The sequence below is a fragment of the Xenopus laevis genome, chromosome 4S (genome assembly GCF_017654675.1).
Source record: "Xenopus laevis strain J_2021 chromosome 4S, Xenopus_laevis_v10.1, whole genome shotgun sequence".
Taxonomy (NCBI): domain Eukaryota; kingdom Metazoa; phylum Chordata; class Amphibia; order Anura; family Pipidae; genus Xenopus; species Xenopus laevis.
In genome coordinates this window covers 1,447,011-1,464,409 of record NC_054378.1, presented here as the reverse complement: position 1 = coordinate 1,464,409, position 17,399 = coordinate 1,447,011, and the positions used below count along the sequence as shown (strand labels likewise).

General features: G+C 40.3%; 1 protein-coding gene, 1 long non-coding RNA gene and 1 other non-coding gene across 3 annotated transcripts; all 3 read left to right on the top strand.

Moving 5' to 3' along the window:
- Window positions 1–1,774: 1,774 nt before the first annotated feature.
- On the top strand, window positions 1,775–3,806 carry LOC108715136. The gene is made up of 2 exons (XR_005960766.1): window positions 1,775–2,726; window positions 3,199–3,806. It is a non-coding gene; the product is annotated as an uncharacterized LOC108715136 (long non-coding RNA).
- LOC121393487 lies at window positions 2,894–3,030 on the top strand. The gene has a single exon (XR_005961100.1). It is a non-coding gene; the product is annotated as a small nucleolar RNA SNORA57 (small nucleolar RNA).
- Window positions 3,807–7,134: 3,328 nt separating the features above from the next.
- On the top strand, window positions 7,135–15,884 carry ubxn1.S (UBX domain protein 1 S homeolog). The gene is given in 10 exon segments (NM_001091919.1): window positions 7,135–7,158; window positions 9,185–9,245; window positions 10,234–10,287; window positions 10,364–10,497; window positions 11,159–11,204; window positions 11,330–11,521; window positions 12,663–12,714; window positions 14,238–14,366; window positions 14,824–15,007; window positions 15,557–15,884. Coding segments are annotated over 9 exon segments (891 nt in total). The 5' UTR covers window positions 7,135–7,158; window positions 9,185–9,186; the 3' UTR covers window positions 15,598–15,884.
- Window positions 15,885–17,399: the final 1,515 nt, after the last annotated feature.

Sequence of the window (17,399 nt, the reverse complement as noted above, 5' to 3'; positions counted from 1 at the left end):
TGTAGTCCTACCCATAGGGCTCACACAGACGAGCATTCTCCCTGCGTTTGATTGCTTTCTGTCTTCCCTTGGTGAAATGCATTAAAAATATGCAGGGGGAGTCCTTAGTGTTAAAACTGTGTGAGTGTGCATGCATCGGGTACTTGTAAAACAAGACAGGAGGGCTGAAGTAGCAGGCGTAGGGGCCGCAGGAACTACAGGCAGCAGCATACACTTATCATGGGTCAAAATTCGACTTCATGCAATTTTTTTTTTTTATAAACTTCCATGAAGTCAAAATACGACCAATCTAAATTTATTATAAAAACATAATTTTAACTTGGGAATTGACCGAAAAACTTGATTCGGTTTTGAATTTTAAAAACTCTATTCCAGTTTTTTTTCCCCTCTGTGTTCAACGTTCACAGTGATAATGTACAGTGTGATCACTATCAGTGGGTAGAAATGCTTGGATATTGCTCTGAACACTGTGTTGTACGAGGGCTTGGACTGTGTTTCAACTAGAACTCTCTGCACCTGAAATAGCTCGTCACACACATTTATGAAGTATGCTTTAATTATAATAATAGTGTTTTATATTGTTTAGTTGTCCACAGTTATCATTAGTAACACACTATATGGAGTTTCTCTAGCTCCTCTTCAGACTGTAGTGGAGCGGCATTAAAGAGTTAATTAACCATTTCAACACACACCCCTCCTGCTTTCTCTTTCCTCACTTTCCCCTCCCCCAAAGACAGGAGAAAAGCAGCATGTTAGTGAAGTAACTACAAAAGCTCCATTCTCTGTTCCCCGACTAATGCAAATATAACTGCTCCCTCTCACCATAGAAAATCTAATTCCCTAAGGGTAGGACACCACGAACGATTTTGATTTTGATGGGGCGACTAATCTCCCTGAATCTGCCCGTGTGTCCACCTTCCGAGGAGCCTGCACTGAACCTTTCTGCTGGGGGAGGATTAGAAACTGGCTGATGATTGACAGCAGTAACAGCCAATGAGTGGGAAGGGAGACCTATTAATCAAATGTATTTGACTCCACCTCAGAGGCCAGACAGGAGGGCAGCAGCTGCTGGTAGGAATAATAGCTGAATCTTGAAACCCATATAAAATTGTTATGGGATCCATTATCCAGAAACCGGTTATCCCAAAATCCTTGAATTATGGGAAGGCCTCACATAGATTCCATTTTATCCAACTTTTTAAAACGGATTACCTTTTTCTGTGTAATAATAAAACAGTCGCTTGTACTTGATCCCAACTAAGATATAATTAATCCTTATTGGAGGCAAAACCAGCCTTAATGTATAAAGATCCATAATCCAGACAAGCCCCAGGTCCAAAGCATTCTGGATAACAAAATCTCTCAGCACATGTGTCAGCTACTCATAGAGTAAAATCCACCATTTACACTGAAACAGGAAGAGAAGCCTCAGTTACTGCTCCATGTGATTCCAGCATGGCTCTCGGAGGAAAGATAAACCGTCCCAAGAAAGTAAGATTCCAAGAAATGTATTGATTTCTTATCTAAGGCGCAATAATCTTAATACTTATGACTAGATCCTTTTAAACTACTAGTCTGGCTTCCTTTTGTGTTCCAAGCCTCGCTTTGCCCTCGAGTGTTCTTATTGGTCGGGAAAGGAAGTGACCGCTCTTGCCTCCTCCTCCTCTTGTTGGTAAGGCGGATGTCTGGTATATATAGGGCTGTGTGACTCCACTCGTTCTTTCCAGGCTGCTTGAAGGTGAGTGAGGAGGTGTGGGAATGGAGGGCTGTGGGGGTTGTAGTTTTACTCTTATACTTTGTGCAGTTATTTTTAGTCTCTTTTTAATTACAATTATGTATTTTTGGGACAAGGGGAATGAAGGGATATGTTATTTAAAGGGAACGTTCACCTTGGACCATATTTTACATTTGATCTCCCCTGTGAGAAAAACCCTTTTTGCAAATCATCTTTATTATTTTAAATGTTCTGTTTTGAAGCTACAGAGCTGATTAGCCAGGGATCAGCCCTATGGAAAGCATTTTAGGACATCATCAGGAGAACATGCGCTCTGGTAAAGAAGTATGTAGACTCCTCTCTTAAGCTGGCCATAGACCCAAAGATCCGATTGCACGAATTTAGGATTCTGTTCTTTTTTTTTTTTTTTTTTTACTTTATTTGATCTGAATGGTTAGTGGCAGGTTGGGGGGGGGAAGTACAATCATACCTTGATTTGTATGATCAGATCTTTGCATCTGTGGCTAACTTTATTCTACTCACTTATCCGAAGAAACTGCAGTCACACCTCTGTGCTGCCCACACTTGCTGTTGCTATCTCCCCCCTTGTGGCTCATTTCCGTCCTCCCCCCTCCTCAGTCCTAAGCCTGACTTACTAGCTGAGGTCTGAGCACGGAGGGCTGAGGAATGTGCCACTGGGGGGGGAGATGTCCTTAAAATGCTTTCCATACAGCCCAGATATAGTTCTGTCTGTTCTCCGCTCTCTGTAGGGGGGTTTCCAGCCCAGGACTCAAACAAAAAGACCACTCAACTGGCTCTGCTTGTTTCATTTGCATATCTCTGATGGGATTGGCTGGTGAGATTTAGCCAATTGGATGAGTGGAATGCAAATGAAGCAGGAGAGGCATGTGCAGTAATTAGATCCATGACCACTTCCTGTATGGGCAGAATGGGCTTCAGTGTGGGCGAATCCAGCAGAGGGTTTTAGCAGCGGTGATCCACAGCTTCTATGGTCTGTAGCTTCACAACTATCCATTTAATTTAACAAATAGATTACAAAAATATTTATTGTGACTGTTCAAATTTAGACTTTATGTTCTGAAGGTGAACCTCCCTTTAAGCTAAAACAATTTGTACACTTGGCTCTGTGGAATTCTAAATGTTCAACCATTTTGTGTGCCTCCATTTCTTGGCATGTTGGGTGTTGCTCTGTACCCCTACATGTAATGTACGGAGGTAGATTATGTCCCCGGTGCTATGTCTTCGGTGCCAGTCCCTCTCCTGGGCTGGTTCTATCCTCAATCACTGGGACAGTTTGAGCCAATCCCTGACCTACATCTGCAACTTACCTGGGCAGGTGACTTTTTTTTGTATTTTTAATGTGTTAATGTTACTGCAGCACTTTCATTGTAGCAAGTCATTGTGCAATTTTAGCCTAAAATAAACTTATTCCCCCCCCTAATATTTTCACCTTTTTATTACAGGCTTTGCAGGTGAGAAGACTTGGGTTGCCGAATGCCTGGAATTGGATTCCAAACTTTTGTCTTCTGAAGACCCAATGGAGAGTGCCAAGTGGTTGGGCTGTGTAATAATATTTAATTCTGTGGATTGTCTCCAGACCTTAGCGACCATTGCTCGTTCTACATCTGTATCATTAAGATTAGTAGTGCCCATACTTAACTAAAAGTAGACCTCAAATTAATAATGTTGTCACATTATGATCTACATCATAAAATATTGTTAGCATTCTGGTAACGTTTTATAACTATTATTTCTTATGTAACTGTAACATAATAAATATCTAAATGAAAATCATGAAACATGAGGGTTATATAGACAAGCTGTTACTTTAGATCTACTGATCACCAGCTAAAGGTCTACTGGTACATCCTGATTTAGATTTATACATTATTGTAGCCCCTCACACACAGCAGGTATAAAATAGCTCTAAAAAAAGTTAGTTTAAAACTTAAGTTGTTCATCATTGGTTGTTACATGTTAATTCAATTTTTCTAAAATATCTTTTCCTTGTAGTAACAGATAATGTTGCCTATTCCTTCTGCACCAAACAATAAATGACTTATTCTCCCAACAGTGATGTGTATTGTGTTTTTTTTTGTTTTTCTTTAACCCCCTTCCCTTTGGGTCATTTGGGATTTTTCCTTCCCAGGGGGATAACTTGTAGTAATCAGTGGGATGTGAAATATAAGTGTTTTTGGAGATTGCTGAAATACAGATTACAAAATCCAGTATCAAGATTAGTGCACCTATACTAAATTGTTTGCTTTTTCATTTAAAAGTAAAATTACTCCAGTCTGGTATGTTACAAATTAAAGGGGAAGTAAACAGTAATTTGAAGCAACCTTCTAGTACACACAAACTAAATAGGCTGTTTTAAAGTTAATTGTAAATAAAGGTTATTGGAAGCAGTACTTTTTATTTTATTTATCCTAATTGTTTTGAAGGAAGCTGAGAACAGCCCTGTGTAACTGCATACAAGTTAACTAATGGTTCAGATAGAACTGGCATTACAAGGAGAAATATTGCTTTCAGTGGTACTTGCAATTACACAACTTCAACCCCCCTGAAAATGTGTAATTATTGTATTAGCAATTACCTGCTTTTATTACTTAATTGTACTGTGACTTTATGCTCCTTAACTGCTAGTTTTCACTATAAATATTCCAGTAACCCAGCCACGTGCTGGAATTTGCATGAAAGCTGTGTTTAATTTTGCACCATGGGATTAACAGAGGTCACATTTTTAGCTACTTCAAGTTACTCTTTGGGCCAGATATTTAAAAAAATATATAATACATACCAGTCTTTGCAGCCCATAGGATACATAAATGCTTATTGTGTTGGATAGGTCTGAGTGAGACTGGATTGTTTTGTGCTACTGTGCCACCTCACTCCTTCAGAACTGAACATATATAGAATCCACAACCTGCATGGTTAATTACCAATTCATTTAGATTTTTTTGCACATAAATCAGCCATGCAGATTGCATATGTGTTCTGTTTTTAAGGGGTGAGGTGGCAACCCTAGCTACTAGCCATACAAAGTATAGTGGGTGAATTACAATTTTGCAAGCATAGCCTTAAAGGAGGACTAAGGGCTCTTACAGAAGAGCGTTTTTTAGCTGCGCTCCCCTGCGTTCTGGTTTCATGCTTCAGCCGCAGGGGATCGCAGGAGTAGACAAACTGAATTCTTTTCAATGGGGCTGTACTCACACAGACGCATGTAAGACATGCCTATGATTAAGGGATTGAGTCCCGAAACGTGTAGGGCAAGGTCCCTATGGGATCTGCAATAAACCTGCCTTTTCCTTGAATGGAGTGCAGTCGTCTTTTTGGTTTGGTGTGAGATGAGCGGTGGGGACGCTGCAGACAGAGCACCCAACAAGAAGCACATGGAGCAGCGCGGGGGGGGGGTAAGCTGGGAGCGGTGTAATAGAATGTCGTACATGATGTTTTGTGCTTCTGTACCAGCCCAAGGCAACCACAGCCCTTTAGCAGTAAATACATATACTGTGTCAAAGTTTTATTACATTAAAACACCACAGAAGAACGCAATCTTTTCACCCATTGATAAATACATCTCTAAAAATCACACAGGAATGAATAGAGTGGAGGAGTTTTCTTGTGGTGAGCTTGAATTTCACTGTTTGATAAACTGCCTTAGGGTAGAACTACATGGGCGTTTTGACATTCGATAACTTCTATTCCGACGCAACGTAAGGAAGTGCAGGTGTCACATCGGATGCACCAAATCTAAGGTAAGTAATAGGAATGTCGGTCGTTGTTGCAGCGTGCATACAACACGACTGTTGGCTGCGAACGCTACATGTTGCATCTTCATCCAACAGTCATATTGGATGGACGATGTGACAATGTCCGACATTCCTATTACCTGAGATTTGGTGCATCCGATGTGACACCTGCACTTCCTTGCGTTGCATCGGAATTTAAGGTATCGAATGTCAAAACGCCCATTTAGTTCTACCCTATGAGAGTAGAACTAAACAAGCGGTTTTTATCAGATCTGTTGCGCAGAAAAGAAACGGATGCGACGTAATTAAGATAAGTAATAGAAATGTTGGACCTTGTCGCTGCGTGCATCCAACACGACTGTCTGATGAAGACGCAGCATTCGCATCCAACAGTTGCATTGTGTCAGATGTACGCAGCGACAAGGTCCGACATTTCTATTACTCACCTCATTTTCGTTGCATCAGTCTTGTTGCACCCTTTCCTCGTTGCGTTGGATCTGAGGAAACACACTCGTGTAGTTCTACGCTAAAGGAGAATTTAACCCCGCACAGTAAAGTCCCCACTGGCCCCCTTCCCTGCCTCCCCCTTGCTAAGTGTTACCCCAGAATTGTGTCCCCTGTAGGATTACTGACTACGTGCAAAGTGAGCGCAGCGGAGCTCATGGGCGCCATCTTCTAGCGCTTCAGTAATCTTTGGGTCTTCCTTCCCTTTGGCAATTTCCATCACTTCCGGGGCATGCGCAGTTGTTGCGAATCAGAAGTTGGCTCTAACTGCACATGCGTCAATACGCCGCTCGCTTTACGAAGATTACCGAAGCGCCAGAAGATGTTGCCCGTGAGCTCCGCTGCGCTGACTCTGCATGTGCGTCAGTAATCGTACAGGGGACACAATTCTGGGGTAACACTTAGCAGGAGGGGGCCAGTGGGGACTTATCACTGTGGGGGGTTTAGTTCTACTTTAGGGCAGAGACACACGGTCAGATTTCGGGGTGCTTTATATTCTGGTTTCCTCATGAGGCAACTTCGGAAAACAAAGCGATCCCAGTGCCATCCCGCTGGCGATTTACATTCTAGCCGATGGGAAGGCAGTTTGGGGAAATTAGTCGCCCGAAGAAGAGCTGATTTATCGCCCGAATCTCCACGTGTGTCTCTGCCCTTAATAAATGTGCTTGAAGAGACATTTCCATTGTGAAAAGTGGAGGGAGGGGCATAGACACATAATGGGGGGTGGGGCATAGACACATAATGGGGGTGGGGCATAGACACATAATGGGGGTGGGGGTCAGCAGCAGACGGAGCGTTGTACAAGGAGAGGGGGGGGAGGAGCACAGGGAAGACTGAACGTTTGACTGGAACAGAGAAGAGCTCAAAATGTCTCTCGCGATGAGTCAGTGAGACGTGACAATGCAGGAAAGAAGTGAGAGAATAAATGAGCTGTGAGTCAGTGTATAATCCACTTCCTCATATTTATAATAATCCACTTCCTGTTTAGTCAGACATGAGCAGCCTGGGACAGACACACAGGGAGGGATGTGGGAGGAGTTTCCCCAGATGCTGCAGCAGAGTTGTGCCCGTCACTCAGTGCTATGACCACTTCCTGTGGAAGAATGAAAGGACACGCCCACTCCTCATTTCAGCAAAGACACTGAAGAAAAAAAGATCTCCCTGCAGGTAAAACGCTTTCAAAACGGGGTTTGTTTTGTCCTTTTGCTTCATGACATATTGGAAGGGAAAATATTACAGCTCAGGATGAGTCTTGTTTTAAATCTCTGCTCTAAGACTGTGGGAAGAGAAACAGACCAGGAATCAGTTGTGTTTACTCTGCAATTCCTTTATCAGACACTGCGGCTTTATCTCCACACGGAAACTGCTCCCTCTTTATACAATCTTGTACATTCACACACACACACACAACTACACACTATTACACACACTATTACACACAGTCACACAATTACACACAGTTACACACAGCTACACACAGTCACGCAATTACACACACACACAATTACACACACAGCTACATACAGTCACACACAGTTACACAGTCACACACAGCTACACACAGTCACACAATTACACACACAGCTACATACAGTCACACACAGTTACACACATTCACACAATTACACAGTTACACACAGTCACACAATTACACAGAGTCACACACAGTCACACACAGCTACACGCAGTCACACATCTACACACACACACAATTACACACACAGCTACACACAGTCTCACAATTACACACAGCCACACACAGTCACACACAATTATACAGAGTCACACAATTACACACAGTCACACACAGTTACACACAGTTGATAGTGTTGGAAACGGCAGGTCTACATTTATTTATTCTACATTTTTTCACTCTGCTATTGGCATAAATGTCCTGTTTCAGTATACGAGTCCTACTAATCCTGTTTAACGGTGCTGCAATTATTTATAGTGTATCTTTTCCATTTGGACTGCTGCTAAGAGTCACAAAGATGTTAATAAGTGATACAATCCTATATTAACATGTTCATACACACTCAGATTATTTACAGTAGTGTAATCATGTCTGTACGTGTATCTTAAATGAAACCATCGTAAACCCTGCTGTCATTATATGTGCAAATTAATAAATCAATAAATTATTCCATCATTAACTGTATATTTATATCTTAATCAACATTTAGATTGTCAATCATGTCTTTAAGTGAAAGCTTGTCATGCTTGTATACAAACACCACTGTAGAAATCCACATTCACAGGATTTATTCATTAAAAAAAATAAGGTCGTTTATTTGAGAACAAACATTTGGGTGAATACCCAGCCTTTGTCAAAGTGCCAATCACTGCATTTAAGGGATTTGCTTATTTCTAGGGATTCACTGTTTTGGTTTCAGCCGAACCCTCGAATCGTTCGCGAAACATTCGGCCCAACTTTTTTTACTTCCTTGTTTTGTGACAAAAAGTCACATGATTTCCCTTCCCACCCCTCATTTGCATATGCAAATTAGGATTCGCTCAGCCCGCAGAAGGATTCTGCCGAATCCTGCTGAAAAAGACCGAATCTTGGCCGAATCCTGGATTTGGTGCATCCCTGGTTATTTCACACTCACACATTCTCACAGCTGAATTCTGGTTTAAACACTGTATTTAAGGCTGGAACTACACGGCGCGCGTCCTTCTGATCTGGCACGATGAGAGGGAGGATGTAAGTAATACAAATGTCGTATCTACAAACTGATTGTATCCAACACAACGCGACTGTCGGATGAAGACGCAACGTGCAGCATTCGCATCAGACAGTCGTGTTGGATACAATCAGTTTGTAGATACGACATTTGTATTAATTACATTCGATTCCGCGCATCCGACGTGACGCCTGCGCTTCCTCTCGCCACTACAGATCGGAAGTACGTACATTGTGTAGTTCCAGCCTTAAAGGAGAAGGAAAGCTACAGAGGCATTTTATAGGACACACAACGTGTAGTTCCAGGCCTAGGTATGGTTTTTTTTACTACACACCAGTACTTGGACAAAGGCTGGGGATCTAACTGAATGTTGCTCTCAAATAAATAGAGTATGGATTTCTACATGGGTGTTGTTATAAATATAAACACACATTTTATAATCTCATTTTTTTTCTCTGAGAAGAGCTAAAAATATTCCCTTTCTTTTGTGTTTTTTTTTTTTTTCTTAGAGATGGCCGAGTGTTCAACACTGGAGAGTCTAATTGAAATGGGATTTTCATCCACTAGAGCGTAAATATGTCACATTTTAATCCTAAATTGTTGTACAACATCATTCAGCTTGTGCTTTATGAAGTCACTAGATCATTTTATAAAGGGGGGCCTCATATTTGTAACAAGATCTATAGCCACTGAAAACATAATAAGTATGGAGTCTCTTTTCTGGAATGTTTGGGTGCTGAGGGTTTCCAGATATTGAAAGTCTGGATTGAATCATCTACTAAAAATCACTGAATGATTAAATAAACTAAATAGGAGTGTTTTGCAAAGTATATTGATCATGCTGCTACGTTATGATCATGTACAAAGTACTGTTTTTTTATTATAGTAAATAAGGAAAATATTTTAAAAATAAGAATTATTTGCTTAAAGGGATTCTGTCATGAGTTTTATTTCTAAATGACACTGTTTACACTGCAAATAATTGACTGTACAATATAAAATGTCATTCCTGAAGCAGCAAGTGTATTTAGTTGTAATATTGGTGTGTAGGTGCATCTCAGCTCATTTTGCCTGGTCATGTGATTTCAGAAAGAGCCAGCACTTTAGGATGGAACTGCTTTCTGGCAGCCTGTTGTTTCTCCTACTCAATGTAACTGAATGGGTGACAGTGGGACCTGGATTTTACTATTGAGTGCTGTTCTTAGATGTACCAGGCAGCTGTTATCTTGTGTTAGGGAGCTGCTATCTGGTTACCTTCCCATTGTTTTGTTGTTAGGCTGCTGGTGGAAAGGGAGGGGGTGATATCAGTACAACTTGCAGTACAGCAGTAAAGAGAGACTGAAGTTTATCAGAGCACAAGTCACATGACTGGGGGCAACTGGGTAACTGACAATATGCTAGAGCCCCATGTTCGGTTTCTGGATAAAAGATGATGTTCCTTCTTTTTTAATCAACTTATCACTTTATATCAGGCTATCTATTTAAATATTTATTACATACTCCATTGCTCTGTTATGTAAGTTTGACATAATGTTATTTTTTGCGCATATTCTTACAGGGAGAAGGCGTTGACTGCTACTGGCAATCAGGGAATAGAACCAGCTATGGACTGGTGGGTACATTAGTCTGATACTGTTTACAAAATGCAGTTTTGCCAATGTCAATTCACATGTAATGTTTATGTTCAGGTTAGTAGAACATGAAGATGATCCTGATATTGATGAGCCAAGTGTGGTTGTTCCTGAAGGCAGTAGTACTGATACAGCTGATACAACTGATACAACTGATACAACTGATACACAAGGCATGGACACCAGTGCAGGTTAGAGGTTGTTTTTCTTTTTTTTTTTAGTAATCATATTAAAAACCGACAGTATCATTTTTCCATGAAGCTCGACTTAATGTCCTCTTAGCCATCATATCCCATTACAAGTGTCTTTTTTTTTTTTTCCAGAGAAAACAACCCCAACCTTGTCAGTCTCCCCTCATAATTTAACTCTTCCCTCCCTCTAACCAGTTTAGTTGCACTTAGTCTCTGCACTCTCTCCAGCTCATTTATATCCCTCTTAAGGACTGGAGTCCAAAACTGCCCCCATACTCCAGATGAGGCCTCACCAGGGACCTATAAAGAGACACAATTAGGTTTCATCCCTTGAGTTAATGCCCTTTTTTATACAAGACAGAACTTTATTTGCTTTAGTAGCCACAGAATGACACTGCCCAGAATTAGACAACTAGTTATCTACAAAAACCCCAAGATCCTTCTCAAATGGGCACTTAAAGACCAAAATGTAGAAACACTCAACAAGTAGAAAATGTGGTCCAATGCACTAGCCCCGAACCCTCAGCAGAGAGAGTAGTGAAAAACTGCTTTATTAATAACATCTAATTTTAGGTAAAGCTTTCTTTTAAGCTCTGTTTTTTTTTTTGTAAATGGCTGATTATTATGCAGTGACATGCTACATTTTTCTTAATTTCTAAAGAAAGGCTTCCCTTGACCGAAGAGGAGAAAGAGAAACAGACAAAGAGGTAAAGAGGGCTGGGGTTAATAAGAAATGTTTCTGCTTACAATAAGTTTAAGTACGTTAAGTTTAACCAGCTCATGGGGAAAATAAGGTATTGGGGGTGTTACTTCTGTGATTGGTTATCTGCAGGATGATGGAACTCGTTGCCCAAAAGCAGAATGAGCGAGAAGAACGAGAGAAGAAGGAAAGGATTGAACAGGAAAAGCAGCGGCGAAAGCATGGTCAAGAACTGTCCGCAATCAAGCAGAAAATGCAAGAACAAGAGATGCAAAAAGCAGCTGAAGACAGAAGAAGAGAAAAACAAGAAGAGAAGATGGCAAGGTGAGGCAAATGGAGCACAAATTGTCCAGTGTAGTTTGGGATCATTTTGCCCATCAGTCACATCCGTAGCCACAATAACAATGCATTCAGTTCTTTGGTCTGGTTGAACAACTAGGTCTCTGCATGTGCTGCCAGCTTAAAACCTGCAATCAGATATGGCATTTAGTTTGCTGAAATGTTCTATTGGCCAAATAAAGCAGGCAGTCAACATATGTTTTCATTTTTCTGGTTTTCAGATTTGCTGCAAGTGTTCCTGGATCTTTCAATGTAATGATTTTGAGGTGGAAGAAGCACTTTGCAGCACCTCTAGGGGACAATGAAATATTGGGTTATGGGCTAAACTCAAGACTTAGACTGACATATCACAAGGCTGTGGGCTAGTGTTAACACAATCACATCATACAATAAGGTAGTGGAGCAATATAGCATGATGGGCATTATACTAAAACACTTTTTTGGCCCCATGTGGGTTACCAGCTGGACAACCCCTTGGTTGACTAGTCAGTATGTGGAAAGAAGACCCAGGCTGAAATGCTAATGCTGTCTCTTAATCTGGCCATGAACATGCTAATAACATTTTGTATGATTATTGTTATGTGTTTGACTATGAAGATTTTCATTCATCCAGGTCATGGTATATCTAATATAGGTCAATCTAAAAACAACTGGACTTGCTGAGTAATTGTGTAATTATGTGTATTTTGGCCTGTTGTCCCCATCCGATATTTCTACACCATGGCTGTCAAAACTGGGCCTGTTTGAAAATATTTATCTGCCAATGCACCATATCGGCCAGTATACAGTGCACTGCCGGATGAGGAAGCTGCTTCCCTTAATTTTCGATTAGTTGTTAATTTTCGATTAGTTGTGCTTTTTGAGTGAACAATGGGAAAAATTGAAAGGCAGTCATATTATGAGTGGCACTTTATATGCCCTCAGTCCATTGGGTCACAGAGTGTACCAAATTGTCACTTGTATGGTTGCCTATAATATCCTGGGGGATATATAAACAACAACAACAACAAATAATAAGTAAATCTGGTGCATAAAAATAAGACAAAAAATGAGACGGTTAGTAATACTGATTTATTGGTAGTCGATGCTCTTGCATTATTGCTTACCTTAATTGCGTTTCTTTCAGGGAAAGAGTCCGGGAAAAAATTGCACGAGATAAAGCTGATAGAGCAAGAAGGGTAAGTTTTTTACTTTTGCCTTGGTTTCTGTTATCTGAAAACCCATTATCCAAAAAGTTCCAAATAATGGGAAGTACATCACCTACAGACTCAATTTTAATCAAATAATTACATTTTTTAAAAAGGATTTCCTTTTTCTCTATAATATTAATACAGTACCCAATACTTGACAATTAATCCTTATTGGAGGCAAAATAATCCTATTGCTTTTATTTAATGTTTAAATGATTTTTTAAGTAAACTTAACGTAGGGTGATCCAAATTACTGAAAGACCCCTTATGCGGAAAACCAAAGGTCCCATGCATTCTGGATAACAGGACCCATACCTGTAATAGAATTAGCATATACAGGTACATTTTTTTTTGCCACTGTAATGTATGCATGTCATTGGATACATTAATGGAAATGTTTTTAACAACATAAATTCGCACAGTCATTAGATTTTTGTTCTTAGGTGAATTAAGTGCAACCTGTTGCCTCTGATCTCTGATGTTTTTTTCAATTTTGATAGTTGCATCAGGATTCTCACCGTTCCACAACTCATGTTCATGGTAGCAGCAAAAGTCTGATCAGATCTCATCTTGTGTTTAATATTGAACCACAGTTTCATCTCATTTCTGTGTGACTCCACAGGCGTCACAGGATTACAGAATAATACAATGGTCCTAATTAGTCCAACTCATTAAATAAGTATGATAGATTTTTTTTTTTTAGAACTATGTTACAAATGCAGATATCCACAAGGCATTAGAGACACATAAGTAGGTATTGTTTTGATCATTAAAATACATATTATACTAAATTTGGTTATAAAATAGGCCATAGGGATGGATAGACTAAGAGTCCTGGTATATATAAAGTAGTAGTGGGGCAGTTTTGCTCGAATTTGGTTTGATATATTGATATATTTCAGCTATTTAAAGACACGGTATGGGAAACTAACTAAGGTGGGAATATTTACTGTTGGTAATGTGTGTGTATGTGTGTATATATATATATATATATATATATTATAAGGATCACTGGGCAAAAAAGGTTCAAAATAATTCTGAAGTCTTTGGGCTTGTCTTCGTTTGAAGACTAGAACAGACCCCTTTGTTCTCGCCTTTGGGGGATAATTTTTTCCTTCTCCATCCAGCTAAAAGGCATATATATAGGGTTGTGAAGACCAGTGAAACTCCAAAGAGGTCCTGATATTGAACGCTCCCATGGAGTATCCAGTTTTCAGGGGGAGAAGGAGCGTAATGGCCACACAACTCCCCCCTAGATCTGACCCAGAGGTATATTGCACCAAAAATGAAAAAGTGCCAAGGTGACACCATAGGAGTAAAATAAGTTTATAAAATAAGTTATAAAATAGACCATAATGTGAGTCCTGGTATGTATAGAATATACTGTGTGGTACAGCCCCAGCCTATCGACTGGGTCAAATAGCAACTCTCCAGTATTTTTGGCTTCCTTTGTTCCTTTTGTCCAATCTCATGGAGTGCTCATTACTAATGTTTTCTTCCTTGCTTTTTAGTTTGGGGGAGCAAGTTCAGAGCCAATCTCACCTCCAGCAGAGACCTCTATTCCAGCTACCACTCCCTCCCCATCTTCTCCAGTACAAGAGCCCCCCACTAAGAAGGAATATGATCAGTGCCGTATCCAGGTAACAGAGTGTTGAATATTGCTTTTATCCGTTATGTAAAGGCAGTAGAAACAACAGGCTGCCAGAAAGCAGTTCCATCCTTAAGTGCTGGCTCTTTCTGAAATCACATGACCAGGCAAAATGAGCTGAGATGCACCTACACACCAATATTATAAATAAAAAAAAATACACTTGCTGGTTCAGGAATGACATTTTCATGGTAGAGTGAATTATTTGCAAGTGTCATTTAGAAATAAGGACTACATCATAAAAATCACGAGAAAATCTTTTTAAGTTGACCACATGGAGTAATTCAAATTGCAAGTGTAGTAACCAGTTCCAGCTTTCATGTAGAGTCCACTTTCCAGAGTCTCTAATGCACTAAGCAAATGTTTTCATCTCCTAGGTCCCAAGCATCCTGGACAATACATCCTATAACTACTTTTTAAATTGACACTGAATTATGAAATATCCTTAGGTGCGCCTGCTTGATGGATCAGCCTTATCTCAGACGTTCCGTGCTCGAGAGCAACTTGCTGCTGTGCGTCTGTATGTGGAGCTGAACTGGCCTGGGGGACCTCCAGGGCCATTCAGTCTCCTCACAAGCTTCCCACAAAGAGTTTTCACAGAGGAGGACATGGAAAAGCCCTTGCAAGAACTGGGTTAGTATAACTATATGTACACATCTCCTTTATTCTGAAATCGCTAGAATAAATTCATACGGTATTTGCAATAACTATGTTTCCACACATAATTAAGGCTGCAGCATTGGCTCTGTAGTTTTCTGCAGGCAGAGAGAAGCGTATCTGTTCCCTTCCACATCTCTGTTTCTCTGCACTGAGAAGGGCACATGGAGTGTTGGCCCTGCTGCTCTCTGCCTGCATTTTTTTGTTCGTTTTTTTGCAGGCTGTGAGAAGAGGATCCATTTCCTTCCCCAGCTCTGTTTATTTGCACAAAAAAAGTGCAGCTTCCGCTTGCTTGCAGGCACACAGAGTAGAACGGCGGGCAGGCTCGGAATGCCTGCTTTTCATGATTTTGGGTCAAACTCTGCTCTGCTTTGTGTTCCTGTACATGAGTGGAAGCTGCACTTTTCATTGCAGATAAACAGAGTTGGGGAAGGGACTGAGAGCAGTGGAGCCAACACTGTTAACCCTTATCTAGTCTCTAGCTGTCCTGTTGCTGTTCTATTACCTTGATCCCTTTCTCTGCAGGTTTGGTGCCTACTGCAGTCCTGATTGTTGCCAAAAAATAAAACTGCACATGAATCACTTGAACAGATCGAATGCAGTGTCTGCTCCCCAGAAGCCAAGAACAGCGCAGACTGCAGGACTGGCCTATCTCTCCCTGGGAAGACAACACACTGACTGATCTTCACTCTCCTCCCTGAGTTGTACTGTAGTGTGTGTATGTATTCAGAGGGAGAAATAAAACCAGTGTGATATAAACATCCACCCTTCATGATACAAAGTTATTCTGATGTAAAATGATCTGCTCTGCTAAAAGTTGAGTACCTTCTATTAAATAATCAACTTTTACTGAGCCTCGAGGAGCATTCTCAATTCTGTTCTGAGACACCATTTGCAACTGTTTTGCTACAACTGTAAAAAAAAGTTTTGTTTTTTTAGACTGGTGTAAAACAATAGAGCTCATCTTACTGCATTAAAGGTTTTAATTTATTGGTTTGTACAACAAGATATTTGCCGATGGGCACAGTACAACATTCCTTCTTTACACTTGGCATTGGACCATCTATTTTTGCATTTTTCCAACAAAGCGGAGTGTATGAACGAACAAACCTTTTTTTAACTTCTAACAAATACACAACAAATAGGGGGATCTTACTGCATTTTCACAGAGCACATGTAAATCATGTCATCTAAATGTAAAAGGGGAGAGATTTTCTATTTCTGCAAGCATAAGGTGTTTCTGTCAGCCTACATTACAAATAGCCAGGCACAGAATTTTTTTTAAAGGCCACCTATCATAGTAAAACTGCTTCGCCCACCACAGGTGCGGGCTAATATATGTGTTACTTGTTAGATCAGAAGTCACACGTACAGTATGTGCATTGTTAATAAGCTGGGACACTCCTCATTTTTCACATGGTTAGCATCTCAATATGGTCATCCAAACCTGGAGCTCACTAGGTAGCATTTTCCTCACAAACAGTGCTATTTTTCCCCTATTTGAATGTGGGCTTTTACCCTTTAGCATGCTTGTTCCCTAACACAAGATAACAGCTGCCTGGTAGATCTAAGAACAACACTCAATAGTAAAATCCAGGTCCCACTGAGACACATTCAGTTACATTGAGTAGGAGAAACAACAGGCTGCCAGAAAGCAGTTCCCATCCTAAAGTGCTGGCTCTTTCTGAAAGCACATGACCAGGCAAAATGAGCTGAGATGCACCTACACAGGCTTAAAATTAGACAAAAATAAAATCCAAAGAGATCATTTGCACAAGCAGAAGTTTTGCTAGAGAAATGCACAGCTGGATGTATTTTTAGTTTGCCTACAAAGGTTTTAATACCTTCTACCTATTGGCTAACACTGAACAAAATCTATTTGTGCTCACAAGGGGTATATATAGTGTTCAATTCATTTTGCAATCTTTTAACTCAAGTTGTGATTTACAGGATACAATCCCATAGTTTTTACATGCTCGTTTTCTAGAAATAATGTCGTGCCCTATATTGCAAATAATATAGGCTGTTTATCATAACCAATCAGCAACCTTTATTTTCAAGTCCAAGTCCTTGTAGTATTTTAGATAATGCGCAGGTCTACATGATTTAGCAGAATTCCTGGCAAGTTCTCTTCTGTTTATCAAGTGATCTCTGAAGCACAACTTCTTTCTTTTTACCCAGAAATGCACGTTTTGCTCATCTATTAACTCCCCGAGCTGCAACAGCTGAGACACAAACAGAATATTAAAACTGGAGGAATTTTTTTTTTTTGCCTTAATTTTATATTCGTTTATTTTTACATCATTTAAGCCTGCAGTATATGAAAAGCATCAGTTTGACCACACTGTCCGACCATTACTCACCCACC